At 36.5% G+C, this 19,412-nt stretch overlaps 1 protein-coding gene across 5 annotated transcripts in view; it reads right to left on the bottom strand.

The window, feature by feature from the left end:
* PCDH11X (protocadherin 11 X-linked) overlaps nt 1-19,412 on the bottom strand; it is a 999,015-nt gene that overhangs the window by 205,657 nt on the left and 773,946 nt on the right. Inside the window, exon 7 of one of the 5 annotated variants that reach the window (XM_070784435.1) lies at nt 379-7,276. The exons of the other annotated variants lie outside the window; for them this stretch is intronic. Within the exon in view, the coding sequence (XP_070640536.1) occupies nt 7,176-7,276 (101 nt within the window). The 3' untranslated portion in view covers nt 379-7,175. Of the gene's footprint in view, nt 1-378; nt 7,277-19,412 lie in introns of those variants that run through there. 5 annotated transcript variants of the gene reach the window in all.

Genomic DNA, 19,412 nt, shown 5'->3' with positions numbered 1-19,412 from the left:
ATGTGTAAGAAGGGACATTCTACAATATTCTTTCTAGCCCCTGATCCCTAACTAGCAGTATTTTCCTGTTTTGTTTCTATGCTTGTACCAAATCATGCAGAGAAGTAACCAGTGTTCACTCATTTTGCACAGTTAAAACTCACTGAAAAAATTCTAAAAGTGATTCTACAGTATTTTCTTAAATAAAACAAAATAAAATTAAATTTGTATTTGTATTTCATTAAATTAAATTCAAGTTTTATAAGTACTTTTGTTTGTAAAAATTAAAGGGAAATTTTGTAATTAAATTAAATATCCAAACCACAATGTATGTTTCTAATAACAGAGCAATCTGATCTTTTCCCTGTAATTTGAAACATTATATCTGAATTTCAAATGTGAAGTGAAAGATAAACATACTCATATTTTAAATAATAAATACTACTTGATCTAAATAAGGTCTAAGAATAGAGTGCTTTTCCTACTAAAAGTTGTTTTGTTTTGCTTTTTTTTTTTTACAATACAGATTTTTCCTTCAGATTGACTAAGTTAAATAGGAATTTGATATGTGGTTTTGAACTAAATATGCATACATTTCTATTTTTTTAAATTTTATTTCCTATAAACAAAGCTAATCCATCATTCAGAGACCCAGGTTTGATCCCTGGGTGGGGAAGATCCCCAGAGAAAGGAATGGCAATGCACTCCAGTATTCTTGCTTGGAGAATTCCATGGACAGAGGAACCTGGCTGGGCTACAGTCCATGGGGTCACACAAAGTTGGACACACTGAGCAACACACACACACATATTTTCAACATTACACCATATATGGTTATCAATAAACTCCAAAGACCCATCATAAAACTCTTTCATTTTGAAAAATTGGCACTTTCAAGAATGAACACAAGCCATTCCCAGCTATCATTTCACTCTTTAGTTCAAATAATTTAAATGAGATACATTAGAAAGAAGATATAATTCAAAATTAACTATATAATCTAAATCAATAACTTTAGGAGTCATAAACATATAATAGAATGCAATCCTAACACTAATAAATAAACATGGTGACATTAAATTTAAAATATTGATAAATATGTGTAAATTCTTGACCAAAAACGTCTCAAAGAACAAATACGTTACATAAGTGAAATGATTTTCATGCCATGCATAATCAAAATCCAAACATATTCTGGGGCAAAAAATATACATTTATGAGCATGTAGTAATTTATTAATAAATTCTCTCACAATACTTTTGGTCAAATATTTTTTTTGTTTGTTTAAGGCTAACATGCAATTGTCTATTTAGGAGAAGCTTACACAAAGAGTAACCTAAAATAGTGTCTGACATGGTTAAATCTTTGACAAATATTTGTCAAGTGAATGAAAACTTGTTGAAACATTTGAATGTCAGTATGCCACAATCACCCTGTGACACTAATTCTAGCTAAGTGAAAATTAACAAAACAAAATCTAAGGATGAAAGATAAAATTCTGTAGTATATGCTTGTATCTAACCCATTTCTCACATTTTTCTGACAAATTTTCTAAATGGCCTTTTTGTCAGACTTCTGTATAATGTATTTCTGTTGTAATGAACATCCTTCTGTGTCACTACTTTGGTTTACAAAATCATGGGTACTCCTCCAACTAAAGCTTCTGGAACCTTATGTCCTCTATGATTTTTAATCTTAAAAGAAGAAAGAAAACTGTTTTCTGACTCTATTTAGGCTGAATTCCCAAATCTGAAATACCAAACAAAACATCTATAATATTCTTTAGACCAAAAAAATTTATCATTTATTATGTTTCAGGTCTTGTTATGTGTTGAGAAAACTTTTGTTAAAAAAAAAAGAAAGAAATGTTCCCAGGTCACCTGGCACTTATATTCTATTGAAAAATATGTATGTAATGGAAGATATGCTGATGTACAGGCCTCTATTTAGCACTGTTGAACGTTTTGTCCTTCTAGCATTGTTTTGCTGTCTAAACGGCTTAACCACAGTGAGTTGCTTTAAAATGACCAAGCTAGGTGTCAGTTTACTATAGGTGATTGATCCAAATTATCTCTACAGATCACAGAAAATCAGCTCAATGGAACTATTATTGGTACTTTAAATTTTAGAATATGATAAAACACCTAACTCATTGTCTCCATACATAACTATATCTATGTAGCAAGTAGGTTGTAATCATTTAAAATATTAATATTACAAAGGTCAAAAAACTACAGTCCATGCAAATTTCACCTGAATTACCATACTTGAAATCACTTTACAAATCTTAAGTTTGAGACTAAATATATTAAATACTATTTCAAAAAAGAAATGCCTTCTTTTTTTTCAAGGACATCTAAACTCTAGATTGTATCAGAAATAATTTACGATACAATAGGGAAATGTTTAAAAGATGCTATATGTAGTACCACAAAATAGAAAAAGTATTTCTTTCTGTTGACTAAACAGTTGGGGTGATTCCATTTTATGATTTTTTAATTTGATGGCAGTTTTAAAGTATCTAAATTTGACAACTGAGTAGAAAGATCATGGATTCAGTTTTCAAATATCTATAACTACACTCCTTACTTGATACATAACCTCTATTGACAAAGTATTTTGTAATGTCAATACATATTTATATTTTAAATAACTGAGACAAGAGTTCACCATCTTGTATTTTCATAAAGTAATGTTAATTAGGACCAGATTCAGAATATATTTCATAACTATATTTTCTATCACTTCTATATACTGCATCTTTGTGGCATGCAGGAGTACAAATCAGTTGTTTATTACAAAGCAAGAAAACTAAGTCATTTCTCTAGTTTCCATTGACTTAGCAATCAAGGAAGTCACTTGGTCTTTATCATTAATGTATAATCCCCATTTTAATATTTAATACTGCATAAGATGTATCATTACCGGTCACATTTTTAAGATAGATCTAAAAGAGGAACTTCTGTACCCCAAGTGCAATTATAAATATTGATATCTCTATAAATATTCAACAATTATAATTCTATATGGGTCATTCCCTAAGTAAGTCAAGGAACTTATAAAAGCGGGACAGAGATAATAACAAAAACAAGGATACAGAAGTAAAAGAAGGAAGACATATAAGTGCCCCAAGTAATATCTCATAATATTATCTATATTTTGCTTTGCTTTTAGATCATCTCAGTTTTGAACCATAGTGTTCAAACAGCATTTCTATACACTCTGTCAGGATGAAATCATCTTTGTTCCCACAGGAAGTTTCTACTGTGCATGTTAAAGAACTCACAAAATGAGTGATTAAATCTACCCAAGCTTACAAAACTGCTAATTTCTGGATTCAGACAATCTGATCCTGATGTTTATATTCTTTGTTTTGTTAAATATTTTGTTTAACCAAATGTATCTATACATGAATCAGACTGTAGTCCCCTAGGCTCCTCTGTCCACGAAATTTCTCAGACAGGAATACTGGAGTGAGTTGCCATTTCCTTCTCCAGGGGATCTTCTTGATTCAGGGATCTAACTCACATCTCCTGCATTGGCAGAGAGATTCTTTACCACTGAGCCCCCAGGGAAGCCCATACATACCATACACAGATAATATTAACATACAATAGAATTCACATATTCATGTGTGATAAAAATAATTTTACCTGTTCTTCAGCTTTCATATCAGTTCTATGAATGCTCTCAGATTCATAAAAATGTTATGATATAACTAGCAGATGAAACTCTAATATCCATTTAAATAAATGCTGATTACCTCCCTGTTTCCTTTATTTTGAGAATTTTAAAATCATTGAATTTAGCCCAAGAATTTGACATGATTAAAAGGAAAATTTTGTTTTTTATCTGTCTTGTAAAGTATTTTATGATTCTCAAAGAAATAATATTAAACAGATGACCATAAACAAAAGGGAAAGGCTACCCACTCCGGTATTCTGGCCTGAAGAATTCTATTGACTGTATAATTTGTGGGGTCGCAAAGAGTCTTACACAACTGAGTGACTCTCATTTTCACTTCACTTTAAAACAAATTACAATGCCAGAAATTTTCGGCTCTTAATCAAATTAATTACTGTTAATCAAGCTTCTTTGCTTTTCTTATCATGAAGGCTTTTCTGTTATATTTAGCTTAACAACGTTTTGAGAATATGCCTCCTTAGAAAATATATTTTCTTACCTCATGACAAAAAGAACTGATGGAATCAAAGATAAAAACTTTAGCTTCATTTGTGTGTGTGTGTGTGTGTGTGTGTGTGTGTTTGTGTGTGTATGTGTGCATGTTAGTTTCTTAGTTGTGTCCAACTATTTGTGACCCCATGGACTGTAGCTCACCAGGATACTCTGACCATGGAATTTTCCAAGCAAGAATAATGGAGGAGGTAACCGTGCTCTTCTCCAGGGAATTTTCCAAACCCAGGCATCTAACCTGGGTCTATTGTATTGCAGGCAGAATTTTTTTTTTTACAGCCAGAGCCACGAGGAAAGCACCTCCTTCATTTTTCAGTCAGTTGTGTTGCCCAGTCATGTCCAACTATTTGCAACCCCATGGACTGCAGCATGCAGTCCCTGTCTTTACCAACTCCTCGTCCTTTACCAACTCCTGGGGCTTGCTCAAACTCATGTCCATTGAGTTCATGATGCCACCCAAAATCTCATTCACTGTAGTACACTTCTCCTCCTGCTTTCAATCTTTCCCAGCATCAGGGTCTCTTCTAATGAGTCAGTTCTTCACATCAGGTGGCCAAATTACTGGAGGTTCAGCTTCAGCATCAGTCTTTCCAATGACTATTCAGGACTGATTTCCTTTAGGATTGGCTGGTTTGACCTACTTGCAGTCCAAAGGAGTCTCAAGAGCCTTCTTCAACACCACAGTACAAAAGCATCGATTCTTTGGCACTTAGCTTTTTTATGGTCAAACTCTCACATGCATACTTTGCTACTCAAAAAACTATAGCTTTGACTATATGGACCTTCATCAGCAAAATTAATGTCTCTGCTTTTTAATATGTTGTCTAGGTTGGTCATAACTTTTCTTCCAAGGAGTAAGCACCTTTTAATTTCATGACCACAGTCACCATCCATAATAATTTTGGAGCCCAAGAAAATAATGTGTGTCAATGTTTCCATTGTTTCCCCATCTATTTGCCATGAAGTGTTGGGAACAGATGCCATGATCTTAGTTTTCTAAATGTTGAGTTTTAAGCCAGCTTTTTCACTCTTCTCTTTCAGTTTCACCAAGAGGCTTTTTAGTTCTTTGCTTTCTGCCATAAGGGTGGTGTCATCTGCATATCTGGGGTTACAGATATTTCTCTCAGCAATCTTGATTCCAGCTTGTGCTTCATCCAGCCTGGAATTTCACAGGATGTACACTGCATATAAGTTAAATAAGCAGGGTGACAATATACAGCCTTGACATACTCCTTACCCGATTGGGAACCAGTCCCTTATTCCATGTTCTAACTATTGCATCTTGACCTGCATACAGATATCTCAGGAGGCACGTAAAGTGCCCAGATATTCCCATCTCTTGAAGAAATTTCCACAGTTTGTTGTGATCCAAACAGTCAAAGGCTTTGGCATAGTCAATAAAAAAGAAGTAAATGTTTTTCTGGAATTATTTTGCTTTTTCTATGATGCAACAGATGTTGGAAATTTGATCTCTGCTTCCTCTGCATTCTCTAAAACCAGCTTGAATATCTGGACGCTCTTGGTTCATGTATTGTTGAAGCCTGGCTTGGAGAATTTTGAGCATCACATTGTTAGCATGTGAGATGAGTGTAATTGTGTCATAGTTTGAACATTCTTTGGTATTACCTGTCTTTGGGATCAGAATGAAAACTGACCTTTTTCAGTCCTGTGGCCACTGTTGAGTTTTCCAAATTTGCTGGCATGTTGAGAGCAGCACTTTAACAGCATCATCTTTTAGGACTTGGAATAGCTCAACTGGAATTCCATGATCTTCACTAGGTTTCTTCATAGTGATGCTACCTGAGGGCCACTTGAGTTCACACTCCAAGATGCCTGTCTCTAGGTGAGTAATCACACCATCATGGTTATTTGGGTCATTATGATCTTTTTTGCATAGTTCTGTGTATTTTTGCCACCTCTTTTTAACACCTTCTGCTTCTGTTATGTCTATCATTTCTGTTTTTTATTGTGTCCTTCTATGAAAGACAGTTATGACCAACCTAGACAGCATATTAAAAGGCAGAGACATCACTTTGTCAACAAAGGTCTGCCTAGTCAAGGCTATGGTTTTTCCAATAGTCATGTATGGATGAGAGAGTTAAAGGTCTGCCTAGTCAAGGCTATGGTTTTTCCAATAGTCATGTATGGATGAGAGAGTTGGATTATAAAGAAAGCTCAGTGCTGAATAATTGATGCTTTTGAACTGTGGTGTTCGAGAAGACTCTTGAGAGTCCCTTGGACTGCAAGGAGATCCAACCAGTCCATCCTAAAGGAGATCAGTCCTGGGTGTTCATTGGAGGGACTGATGTTGAGGCTGAAAATCCAATATTTTGGCCACCTGATGCAGAGAGCTGACTCATTTGAAAAGACCCTGATTCTGTGAAAGATTGAGGGCAGGAGGATAAGGAGACGACAGAGGATGAGATGGTTGGATGGCATCACTGACACAATGGATATGGGTTTGGGTGGACTCCAGGAGTTGGCTCTGGACAGGGAGGCCTGGTGTGCTACAGCTCATGGGCTTATAAAGAGTCAGATACAACTGAGCGACTGAACTGAACTGAACTGATGTATGAAATATTCCCTTAGTATCTCTAATTTTCTTGAAGCAATCACTAGTCTTTCCTATTCTACTCTTTTCCTCTATTTCTTAGCATTGATCATTGAGGAATGCTTTCTTATCTCTCCTTGCTATTCTTGGAACACTGCATTCAGATGGGTGTATCTTTCCTTTTCTCCTTTGACTTTCACTTCTCTTCTTTTTTCAGCTATTTTTAAGGCCTTCTCAGACAACACTTTTGCCTTTTTGCATTTCTTTTTATTGGGGATGTTTTGATCATTGTCTCCTGTACAATGTCAGGAAACTCTGTCCATAGTTCTTCAGGCACTCTGTCTATGAGATCTAATCTCTTGAATCTATTTGTCACTTCCATTGCATAATCAATCTTAAGAGATTTGATTTAGGTCATACCTGAATGGTCTAGTAGGTTTCCCTCCTTTCTTCAATTTAAGTCTGAATTTGGCAATAAGGAGTTCATGATCTGAACCACAGTCACGTCCCAGTCTTGATTTTGCAGACTGTTTAGAGCATCTCCATCTTTGGCTGCAAAGAACATAATCAGTCTGATTTCAGTATTGACCATCTGGTGATGTCTCTGTGTAGAATTATCACTTGTATTGTTGGAAGAGGGTGTTCTCTATAACCACTGTGTTCTCTTGGCAAAACTCTTTTAGCCTTTGCCCTGTTTCATTTTGTTCTCCAAGGTCAAACTTGCCTGTTATTCCAGGTATCTCTTGACTTCCTACTTTTGTATTCCAACCCTTTATGATGTAAAAAACCTCTTTATTTGGTGTTAGAAGGTCTTGTAGGTCTTGATAGAACAATTCAACCCCAGATTCTTCATCATTAGTGGTTGGGGCATAGACCTGGGTTACTGTGATATTGAATGTTTTGCCTTGGAAATGAACAGAAATCATTCTGTAGTTTTTGAGACTGCCGAAGTACATTTCAGACTCTTCTGTTGACTATGGGGGATAATCCATTTCTTCTAAGGGATTCTTCAGTTCAGTTCAGTCACTCAGTCGTGTACGACTCTTTGCGACACCATGAATTGTAGCACGCCAGGCCTCCCTGTCCATCACCAACACCCAGAGTTCACTCAAACCCATGTCCATCGAGGCGGTGATGCCATCCAGCCATCTCATCCTTTGTCGTCCCCTTCTCCTCCTGCCTCCAATCCCTCCCAGCATCAGGGTCTTTTCCAGTGAGTCAACACTTCGCATGAGGTGGCCAAAGTATTGGAGTTTCAGCTTCAGCATCAGTCCTTCCAATGAACACCCAGGACTGGTCTCCTTTAGGATGGACTGGTTGGATCGCCTTGCAGTCCAAGGTAGTCTCAAGAGTCTTCTCCAACACCGCAGTTCAAAAGCATTAATTCTTCGGTGCTCAGCTTTCTTCACAGTCCAACTCTCACATCCATACATGACCACAGGAAAAACCATAGCGTTGACTGGATGGACCTTTGCTGACAAAGTAATATCTCTGCTTTTCAATATGTTATCTAGGTTGGTCATAACTTTCCTTCCAAGGAGTAAGCGTCCTTTAATTTCGTGGCAACAATCACCATCTGCAGTGATTTTGGAGCCCCCAAAAATAAAGTATGACACTGTTTTCACTGTTTCCCCATCTATTTCCCATTAAGTGATGGGACCAGATGCCATGATCTTCGTTTTCTGAATGCTCAGTTTTAAGACAACTTTTTCACTCTGCTCTTTCACTTTCATCAACAGGCTCTTTAGCTTCTCTTCACTTTCTGCCATAAAGGTGATGTCATCTGCATATCTGAGGTTACTGATATTTCTCCCACCAATATTGATTTCATCATGTGTTTTTTCCAGTCTAGCGTTTCTCATGATGTATTCTGCTTATAGGTTAAATAAGCAGGGTCACAATATACAGCCTTGACATACTCCTTTTCGTATTTGGAGCAAGTCTGTTGTTCCATGTCCAGTTCTAACTGTTGCTTCCTGACCTGCATATAGGTTTCTCGAGGCAGGTCAAGTGGTCTGGTATTCCCATCTCTTTCAGAATTTTCCACAGTTTATTGTGATCATACAGTAAAAGGCTTTGGCATAATCAATAAAGCAGAAATAGATGTTTTTCTGGAACTCTCTTGCAACTTAAATGGTAAATGATTGGAAGGCATTTTTTAAGTTTTTCTGTTTAAATCCTGTTTCTCCAATTAACCTACACATTTAATCCACTGGATAATTTAGCAAAAATACCACTTTCAGGCTCTATTCCAAGAGTAAATGATAACATTTGCCTGGAGTGGTACCTGGTGTCAATATAACTTTTTTTTGTTTGTTTTAATGGTGGTAACATGTGTGTGTGTGTGTGTATAATATATTATATGAAAATTTACTGAAAAAATAATCTCCATAGTAAGATCCCATAGGTGATCCATCTACACATGTGAATTTGAGATGCATTCATTTTAACTACTCTAAAAATCATTCATATGTACTTTTTTCATTTAAAGCCTTATGGAACAACAGACTGGTTCCAAATAAGAAAACGAGTTCATCAAGGCTGTATATTGTCACCCTGTTTATTTAACTTATATACAGAGTATGTCATGAGAAATGCTGGACTGGAAGAAACATAAGCTGGACTCAAGATTGCTGGGAGAAATATTAATAACCTCAGATATGCAGATGACACCACCCTTGTGGCAGAAAGTGAAGAGGAACTAAAAAGCCTCTTGATGAAAGTGAAAGTGGAGAGTGAAAAAGTTGGATTAAAGCTCAACATTCAGAAAATGAAGATCATGGCATCCGGTCCCATCACTTCATGGCAAATAGATGGGGAAACAGTGGAAACAGTGTCAGACTTTATTTTTGGAGGCTCCAAAATCACTGCAGATGGTGACTGCAGCCATGAAATTAAAAGACGCTTACTCCTTGGAAGGAAAGTTATGACCAACTTAGATAGCATATTCAAAAGCAGAGACATTACTTTGCCAACAAAGGTCCATCTAGTCAAGGCTATGGTTTTTCCTGTGGTCATGTATGGATGTGAGAGTTGGACTGTGAAGCAGGCTGAGGGCTGAAGAATTGATGCTTTTGAACTGTGGTGTTGGATAAGACTCTTGAGAGTCCCTTGGACTGCAAGGAGATCCAACCAGTCCATTTTGAAGGAGATGAGCCCTGGAATTTCTTTGGAAGGAATGATGCTAAAGCTGAAACTCCAGTACTTTGGCCACCTCGTGCGAAGAGTTGACTCATTGGAAAAGACCCTGATGCTGGGAAGGATTGGGGGCAGGAGGAGAAGGGGACGACAGAGGATGAGATGGCTGGATGGCATCACGGACTCGATGGACGTGAGTCTGAGTGAACTCCGGGAGTTGGTGATGGACAGGGAGGCCTGGCGTGCTGCCATTCATGTGGTCGCAAAGAGTCGGACACGACTGAGTGACTGATCTGATCTGATCTGATCTGATCTACGATTAAAGGTTGGTGCAGCTGTTAGGTAGCAGTCAAGTAGCTATGATGGATATACACAAACTGCAAACAAACTTCTTTAGACATTAAATTGATGAAATGTAATGACTTTTCATCAAAATTTCAGTTTAGATATGTAAATATAGTGTTAAATTTGATTGATATTTGCCATAATCGATGTCCTACTTTGACATAGCAAGTATGCTAACATTAATGAATTAAAAACTCTTTTGACAGATTTCTGCTTAACCAGTTCATTGGTCAAACAAAGTTTATTTTTAGTTTCCATTGAATAAAACATATTGACTTTTGACCTCTATAAGCTGTATGTACCTAATTAGGATGCTGCAACTTCCACTTACTTTTTTGCTGCCAAAATGTGTTTTATGCTTAGGAAAAGTTAGATATGTGTTCACAGACATGCTAATATCACTCCACTTGCTATTAAATTTTTTTCATTTAATTAAAATTTTATGCTAAGTAGTACAATATGAATATAAAATAATTGCTTCAAAGAAGATCAAATTGAACTTTTCAGAAAGAGTTATAAAGGGCAATGTTCACTAAAATGTGTCAGAGAATTATGTCTAAGTAACAAAAGAGCAGAAGATTCAGAAAATTTACTATAAAATTTCATATTTTAAAGTGTTTCAAGACTGCTAAATACACATTGTATTTCATTGGATTCAAAACTGGACGTTGCAGAGTATGTATTATGGGTGTGGTTTGTGTAATAAAGATGATGCATGACTCTATCCAGTGTATGACTAACCAGTGAACATATATGTAAAGAAAAGGCAAAAGCCGTACTTCAAATAATGGAAGGTAAATGTGCACTTCTTTGTTTCAACTATCTATGAATCACATATATTTAAGGTAGGGCTTCCCAGGTGGCACCATTGTTAAAGACTCTGTCCACCAATGCAGGAGATGCAAGAGACAAGGGTTTGATTCTTGGGTCAGGAAGATCCCCTGGAGGAGGAAATGGCAACTCACTCCCTTATTCTTGCCTGGAAAATCCCATGGACAGAGGAGCTTGAGGGCTACATTTCATAGGATTGCAAAGATTCAGACACAACTGAAGCCACTTTAAGCACACGCACACACACACACACACACACACATGTTCTTATAAATAAAAGTCTTCTAAACACAATTTGTTAATCTTATCAATAAAATTTAGCTCTAATTTCAGGTTTTTGTAGTTTAATTCTCAGTGTGTACATGAATGTACATGTATGTGGAGAAAGTTTTCCGAATGATCTGAGATGGACACAAAATACATTTATCTTCACCATTTCAGAAACTCAATAAGGAGTTATTTATTTCTGTATTTATTTTTTAATCAATTTATTTATTTTAATTTGTGGGTAATGTCTTTATAATATTGTGATGGTTTTTGCCATATATTGACATGAATTACACACGGGTGCACATGTGTCTCCCCATCCTGAACTGCCTCCCATCTCCCTCCCCACCCTCTCCTTCTAGGATGTCCCAGAGCACGGACTTTGAGTGCCCTGCTTCATGCATCAAACTTGCACTGGTCATTTATTTTACATATGGTAATATACATGTTTCAATGCTATTCTCTCAAATCATCCCACCCTCCCCTTCTCCCACAGAGTCCAAAAGTCGGTTCTTTCTATTTGTGTTTCTTTTGCTGCCATTGGTCATCGTCAATGGCTATGGATCATTCATTGGATCATCAGGATCGTCATTGCTAAGTTGCTTCAGTTGTGTCCGACTCTGTGCGACCCCAGAGATGGCAACCTACCAGGCTCCCCCATCCCTGGGATTCTCCAGGCAAGAATACTGGAGTGAGTTGCCATTTCCTTCTCCAAGAATCGTCATTACCATCATTCTAAATTCGATATATATTTGTTAAGATACTGTATTGACATTTCTCTTTCATGACTTACTTCACACTGTATAATAGTCTCCAGTTTCGTCCACCTCATTACAACTGACTTAAATGTGTTCTTTTTTTTATAGCTGAGTAATATAGACCAGTTTCTAACACCATACACACACCAAAAAAAAAAAAAAAAAAAAAAACTCAAAATGGATTAAAGATCTAAATGTAAGACCACATAAATTATTTATCCAACGTGAGATGAAATAGTATTTTTATTAAATTACACAACTATATATTTCCAATTAAAGAAAAAAATACAATGCACTTTTGTTTGTTACACATATGTGTGAAGAATGTTTTTCTTGCAGTCATTGTATTTCTTCAACAAATATCTAAGTTTGTAAGTATTATTTCATTCTTATTTAATGGATAAGAAAACTGACATTCAAATAAGACGATTAGGAACAGATCTGAGATTCAAACAAAGTTTCTGACTCTTAGGATCTTTGTGGGCTTAATCACTGCATGTCAATATTCTTCCAGAATGTTCCCTGAAAGAATGGGCAGAACAAAGGGCAAGCTCTCATGTAAGATTCAGTTTTGAGACTGGTTTTTAGCCCAAGTGCTCATTTGTGTAACTGTGGGCAAATAACCTTTCCTTCAGCCTAAATTCCAGATTTGTGGAGTGTAGTGATTGTGTATATTATTTTAAATATTAATTTTATTATTGAAAGATTTTTTTTTATATTCTCATATCAGGGACACATTTTTTAATTAGCAAGTTGACCAGAGACCCATTTTCTCCTTATTTTCTTGGCTGTTATCTTATCTTATTCTTCTAACTCACATGAAAATAACCCTCTGATAATGGTACGAAATCAAACAAAAACTTCAGTTGAACAGTTAATTGAAATCTGTGGTAGAAATGATTGAATTTATTATATTAGAAGTTAATCATAAGTGTTTATGATTTTCAAATCTGCTCTGTCCTGGTTCTGTTTAGTTGACTATGCTTGTTGACTGTTTATACTGTCTGTACCTGAAATGTCTAAGTATGATACCTGGGCTACTTGCTAATATTTTTCTTTAAAAGTAAAATTCTACAGCTTACTTGTAGAGTAATGATTGCAGTTCATCATGAATGAGCAAAACACTCAGAGTATGGCTCTGCTGATCTTTCTGTTCTGAACCAGTTTAGTTACCAGATGAATTTCAAACATTTATTTGTTAAACTTGGCAAATACAAGTAATGCATGTTTCATTTGAAAAGGATTTTACAAAATCCCATATGCTATATCAGGAGAAGGAACTGACAACCCACTCCAGTATTCTTGCCTGGAAAACTCCATGGGCAGAGGAGCCTGGAAGGCTAGAGTCCATGAGTTCGCAAAGAGTAGGATATGACTGAGTGACTAGCACACATATGCTATATCAAGGTGTCTATCTGAGGAATGTCAAAGTCAGATTCACTTATGTGACTCATTCTAAAATGATATGAAAATCAGTTGCTGTTATTTTTTTATGTGCTCATATAGGCCTTGAATTTTTTAAAATTAATTTATTTTAACTGGAGGCTAATTACTTTACAATATTGTAGTGGATTTTGCCAACATCAACATGAATCAGCCACAGGCGCACCTGTGTTCCCAATCCAGAACCCCCTCCCACCTCCCTCCACATCCCATCCCCCAGGTTCATACCAGTGCACCAGGTGTGAGCACCCTGTCTCATGCATCAAACCTGGACCAGCGATCCACTTCATATATAATAATGTACATATATCAGTGCTACCCTCTCAAATCATCCCACTCTCGCCTTCTCCCACAGAGTCCAAAAGACCATTCTTTACATCTGTATCTCTTTCTCTGTCTAGCATATAGGGTCATCGTTACCATCTTTCTAAATTCCATACATATGTGTTACTATACTATACTGGTGCTTTTGTTTCTAACTTACTTCACTCTGTATAATAGGCTCTGCTTTCATCCACCTCATTAGAACTGATTCAAATACATTCTTTTTAATAGCTGATTAATATTCCATTGTGTATATGTACCACAGCTTTCTTATCCATTTGTCTGCCGATGGATATCTAGGTTGCTTCCATGTCCTAGCTATTGTGAACAGTGCTATGATGATCATTGGGATACACATGTCTCTTTCAATTCTGGTTTCCTCGGTGTGTATGCCCAGAATTGGGATTGCTGGGTCATATGACAGTTCTATTTCCATTTTTTTAAAGAAATTTCCACACTGTTCTCCATAATAGCTGTACTAATTTAAATTGCCACCAACACTGTAAGAGGGTTCCCTTTTCTCCGTACCCTCTCCAGCATTTATTGTTTGTAGACTTTTGGATAGCAGCCATTCTAACTGGCATGAGATGGTACCTCATTGTGGTTTTGATTTGCATTTCTCTAATAATGAGTGATGTTGAGCATTTTTTCATATGTTTCTTAGCCATCTGTATATCTTCTTGGGGAAATTTCTGTTTAGGTCTTTGGCTCATTTTTTGATTTGGTCGCTTATTTTTCTGGAATTGAGCTGCAGAAGTTGCTTGTATATTTTTGTGATTAATTCTTTGTCAGTTGCTTCATTTGCTACTATTTTCTCCCATTCTGAAGGCTGTCTTTTCACCTTGCGTAGAGTTTCCTTCATTGTGCAAAAGCTTTCAAGTTTAATTAGGTCCCATTTGTTTATTTTTGCTTTTATTTCCACTAATCTGGGAGGTGGGTCATAGAGGATCCTGCCGTGATTTATGTCAGAGACTCCTTTTCCTACGTTTTTCTCCAGGAGTTTTATAGTTTCTGCTCTTAAGTTTAGATCTTTAATCCATTTTGACTTTATGTTTGCGTATGGTTTTAAAAAGTGTTCTAGTTTCATTTTTTTACAAGTGTTTGACCAGTTTTCCCAGCACCACTTGTTAAAGAGCTTGTCCCTTCGCCATTGTATATTCTTGTCTACTTTGTCAAAGATAAGGTGTCCCTAGGTGCATGGATTAATCTCTGGGCTTTCTATTTTGTTCCATTGATCTATATTTCTGTCTTTGTACCAGTACCATACTGTCTTGATGAATGTGGCTTTGTAGTATATTTTGAAATCAGGCAGATTGATTCCTCCAGTTCCATTCTTTTTTCTCAAGAATGCTTTGGCTATTAGAGGTTTTTTGTATTTCCATATAAATTGTGAAATTATTTGTTCTAGTTCTCTGAAAAATACCATTGGTAGCTTGATAGGGATTGCATTGAATTTATAGATTTCTATGGGTAGTATACTCATTTTCATTATATTGATTCTTTCAATCCATGAAGATGGTTTGTTTCTCCATCTATTTGTGTCATCTTTGATATCTTTCATCAGTGTTTTATAGTTTTCTATATATACGTCTTTTGTTTCATTAGATAGGTCTATTCCTAAGTATTTTATTCTTTTAATTGCAATGGTGAGTGGAATTGTTTCATTAATTTCTCCTTCTCTTTTCTCATTGTTGGTGCATAGGAATGCAAGGGATTTCTTGTGTTAATTTTATATCCTGCAACTTTAATATATTCATTGATTAGCATTGGAGAAGGAAATGGCAACCCACTCAAGTGTTCTTACCTGGAAAATCCCAGGGACAGAGGAGCCTAGTGGGCTGCCATCTATGGGGTCGCACAGAGTCAGACACAACTGAAGCGACTTAGCAGCAGCAGCTCTAATAAATTTCTGGTGGAGTCTTTAAGGTTTTCTATGCAGAGGATCATGTCATCTGCAAACAGTGAGAGTTTTACTTCTTTTTTCAATCTGGATTCTTTTATTTCTTTTTCTTCTCTCATTTATGTGGCTAAACCTTCCAAAACTATGTTGAATAGTAGTGGTGAAAGTGGACACCCTTGTCTTGCTCCTGACTTTAGGGGAAATGCTTTCAATTTTTCATCATTGAGGATAATGTTTGATGTGGGTTTATCATATATGGCTTTTATTATGTTGAGGTATGTTCCTTCTATTCCTGCTTTTTGGAGGGTTTTTATCATAAATGAATATTGAATTTTGTCAAAGGCTTTCTCTGCATCATTGAGATTATTGTATGGTTTTTATTTTTCAATTTGTTACTGTGGTGTACCACATTGATTGATTTGTGGATATTAAAGAATCCTTGTGTCCCTGGGATAAAGCCCACTTGGTCATGATGTATGATCTTTTTAATATGTTCTTGGATTCTGTTTGCTAGAATTTTGTTAAGGATTTCTACATCTATGTTTATCACTGATATTGGCCTGTAGTTTTCTTTTTGTGGCATCATTGCCTGGTTTGGGTATTAGGGTGATGGTGGCCTCATAAATTAGTTTGGAAGTTTACCTTCTCTGCAATTTTCTGGAAGAGTTTGAGTAGGATAGGTGTTAGCTTTTCTCCAAATTTTTTGTAGAATTCAGCTGTGAAGCCGTCTGGACCTGGGGTTTTGTTTGCTGGAATATCTGATTACAATTTCGATTTTCGTGCTTGTGATGGGTCTAAAGATTTTCTATTTCTTCCTGGTTCAGTTTTGGAAAGTTATACTTTTGTAAGAATTTGTCCATTTCTTCCAAGCTGTCCATTTTATTGGTGTATAGTTGCTGATAGTAGTCTCTTATGATCCTTTGTATTTCTGTGTTTTCTGTCCAGATATTCCTATTATCATTTGTAATTTTGTTGATTTGATTCTTCTCCCATTTTTTCTTGACAAGTATGGCTAATGGTTTGTCTATTTTATTTATCTTCTCAAAGAGCCAGCTTTTAGCTTTGTTGACTTTTGCTATGGCCTCCTTTGTTTCTTTTGCATTTATCTCTGCCCTAATTTTTATGATTACTTTCCTTCTACCCTGGGGTTCTTCATTTTTTCCTTTTCTAGTTGCTTTAGGTGTAGAGTTAGGTTATCTGATTTTTCTCTTGTTTATTTAGGTAAGACTGTATTGTTATGAACCTTCTCCTTAGCACTGCATTTACTGAGTCCCATAGGTTTGGATTGTTGTGTTTCATTTTCATTAGTTTCTATGCATATTTTGATTTCTTTTTTGATTTCACCTGTGATTTGTTGGTTATTCAGAGGCATGTTGTTTAGCCTCCATATGTTTGTATTTTTAATAGTTTTGTCCTGTAGTTGGCATCTAATCTTACTGGATGGTGATCAGAAAAGATGCTTGGAATGATTTCATTTTTTTTTTTTTTTTTAATTTACCAAGGCAAGGCTGTCAAACTTCTGCACTCAATACATCAGCAAAACTGGAAAACTCAGCAGTGGCCACAGGACTGGGAAATGTCAGTGTTCATTCCAATTCCAAAGAAAGGCAATGTCAAAGAATGCACAAACTACCACACAATAGCACTCATCTCATATGCTAGTAAAGTGATGCTCAAAATTCTCCAAGCCAGGCTTCAACAGTACGTGAACCATGATCTTCCAGATGCTGAAGCTTGTTTTAGAAAAGACAGAGATCAAATCGCCAACATCTGGTGGATGATTGCAAAAACAAGAGAGTTTCAGAAAAACATATATTTCTGCTTTATTGACTATGCCAAAGCCTTTGACTGTGTGGATGACAATAAACTGTGGAAAATTTTGAAGGAGATGGGAATACCAGACCACCTGACCTGCCTCTTGAGAAATCTGTATGCAGGTCAGGAAGCAACAGTTAGAATTTGGCATGACACAACCAGACTGGTTCCAAATAAGACTAGGAGTACGTCAAGGCTGTATATTGTCACCCTGCTTGTTTAACTTATATTCAGAGTACATTATGATAAATGCTGGTCTGGAGGAAGCACAAGCTGGAATCAAGATGGCTGGGAGACATATCGATAACCTCAGATATGCAGATGACACCACATTTATGGCAGAAAGTGAAGAAGAACTTAACAGCCTCTTGATGACAGTGAAAGAGGAGAGTGAAAAAGTTAGTTTATAGCTCAACACTCAGAAAACTAACATCATGGATCTTGTCTCAACACTTCTTAGCAAATATATGGGGAAAAAGTGGATACCGTGGCTGACTTTATTTTTCTGGGCTTCAAAATCACTGCAGATGGTGATTGCAGCCATGAAGTTAAAAGATGCTTACTCCTTGGAAGGAAAGTTTTGATCAACCTAGACAGCATATTAAAAAGCAGATACATTACTTTGTAAACAAAGGTCCATCTAGTTAAGGCTATGGTTTTTCCAGTGATCATGTATGAATGTGAGAGTTGGACTGTGAAGAAGGCTGAGTGCCAAAGAATTGGTACTTTTGAACTGTGGTGTTGAAGAAGACTCTTGAGAGTCCCTTGGACTGCAAGGAGATCCAACCAGTCCATCCTAAAGGAAATCAGTCATGGGTGTTCATTGGAAGGACTGATGTTGAAGCTGAAATACCAATACTTTGGCCACCTGATGTGAAGAGCTGACTTATTTGAGAAGACCCTGATGCTGTGAAACACTGAGGGCTGGAGGAGAAGGGGATGACCGTGGATGAGATGGTTCGATGGCATCACCGACTCAATGCACATGGGTTTGGGTAGACCCAGCAGTTGGTGATGGATAGGGAGGCCTGGCGTGCTGCGGTTCATGGGGTCAGAAAGAGTCACACACGACTAGGCAACTGAACTGAACTGAACTGAAGGCTAGATTTATGGCCCAGGTTGTGAACTATCCTGGGGAAGGTTCTATGTACACTTGAGAAAAAGGTGAAATTCCTTGTTTTGGGGTGAAATGTCCTATAGATATCTATTAGGTCTAATTGGTCCTTTGTACCATTTAAAGTTTGTGCTCCCTTGCTATTTTTCAGCTCAGTTTATCTATCCATAGGTGTGAGTTGGGATATTAAAGTCTCCCAATATTATTATGTTATTGTTAATTTCCCCTTTGATACTTGTTAGCGTTTGCCTTACATATTGTGGTGCTCCTATGTTGGGTGCATATGTATTTATAATTGTTATATCTTCTTTTATTGACCCTTTGATCATTATGTAATGTTCTTGTTTGTCTCTTTTCACAGCCTTTATTTCAGTGTCTATTACCTAATATGAGTATTGCTACTCTAGGTTTTTTTTTGGTCTCCATTTACATAGAATATCTTTTTCCAGCCCTTCACTTTCAGTCTGTCTGTGCCCCTTGTTTTGAGGTGGGTCTCTTGTAGACAGCATATTTAGGGGTCTTTTTTGTATCTAGTCAGCCAGTCTTTGTCTTTTGGTTGGGGCATTCAACCCATTTAATTCTTGATAAGTATGATCCTGTTGCCATTTATTTTGTTGTTTTGGGTTCAAGTTTATACACTTTTTCTGTGTTTCCTGTCTAGGAAATATCCTTTAGCATTTGTTAAAGAGCTGGTTTGGTGGTGCTGAATTCTCTCAGCTTTTGCTTGTCTGTTAAGTTTTTGATTTCTCCTTC

Source organism: Bos indicus, chromosome X (assembly GCF_029378745.1).
Source record: "Bos indicus isolate NIAB-ARS_2022 breed Sahiwal x Tharparkar chromosome X, NIAB-ARS_B.indTharparkar_mat_pri_1.0, whole genome shotgun sequence".
NCBI lineage: Eukaryota > Metazoa > Chordata > Mammalia > Artiodactyla > Bovidae > Bos > Bos indicus.
This window is presented reverse-complemented; position numbering and strand designations above follow the sequence as displayed.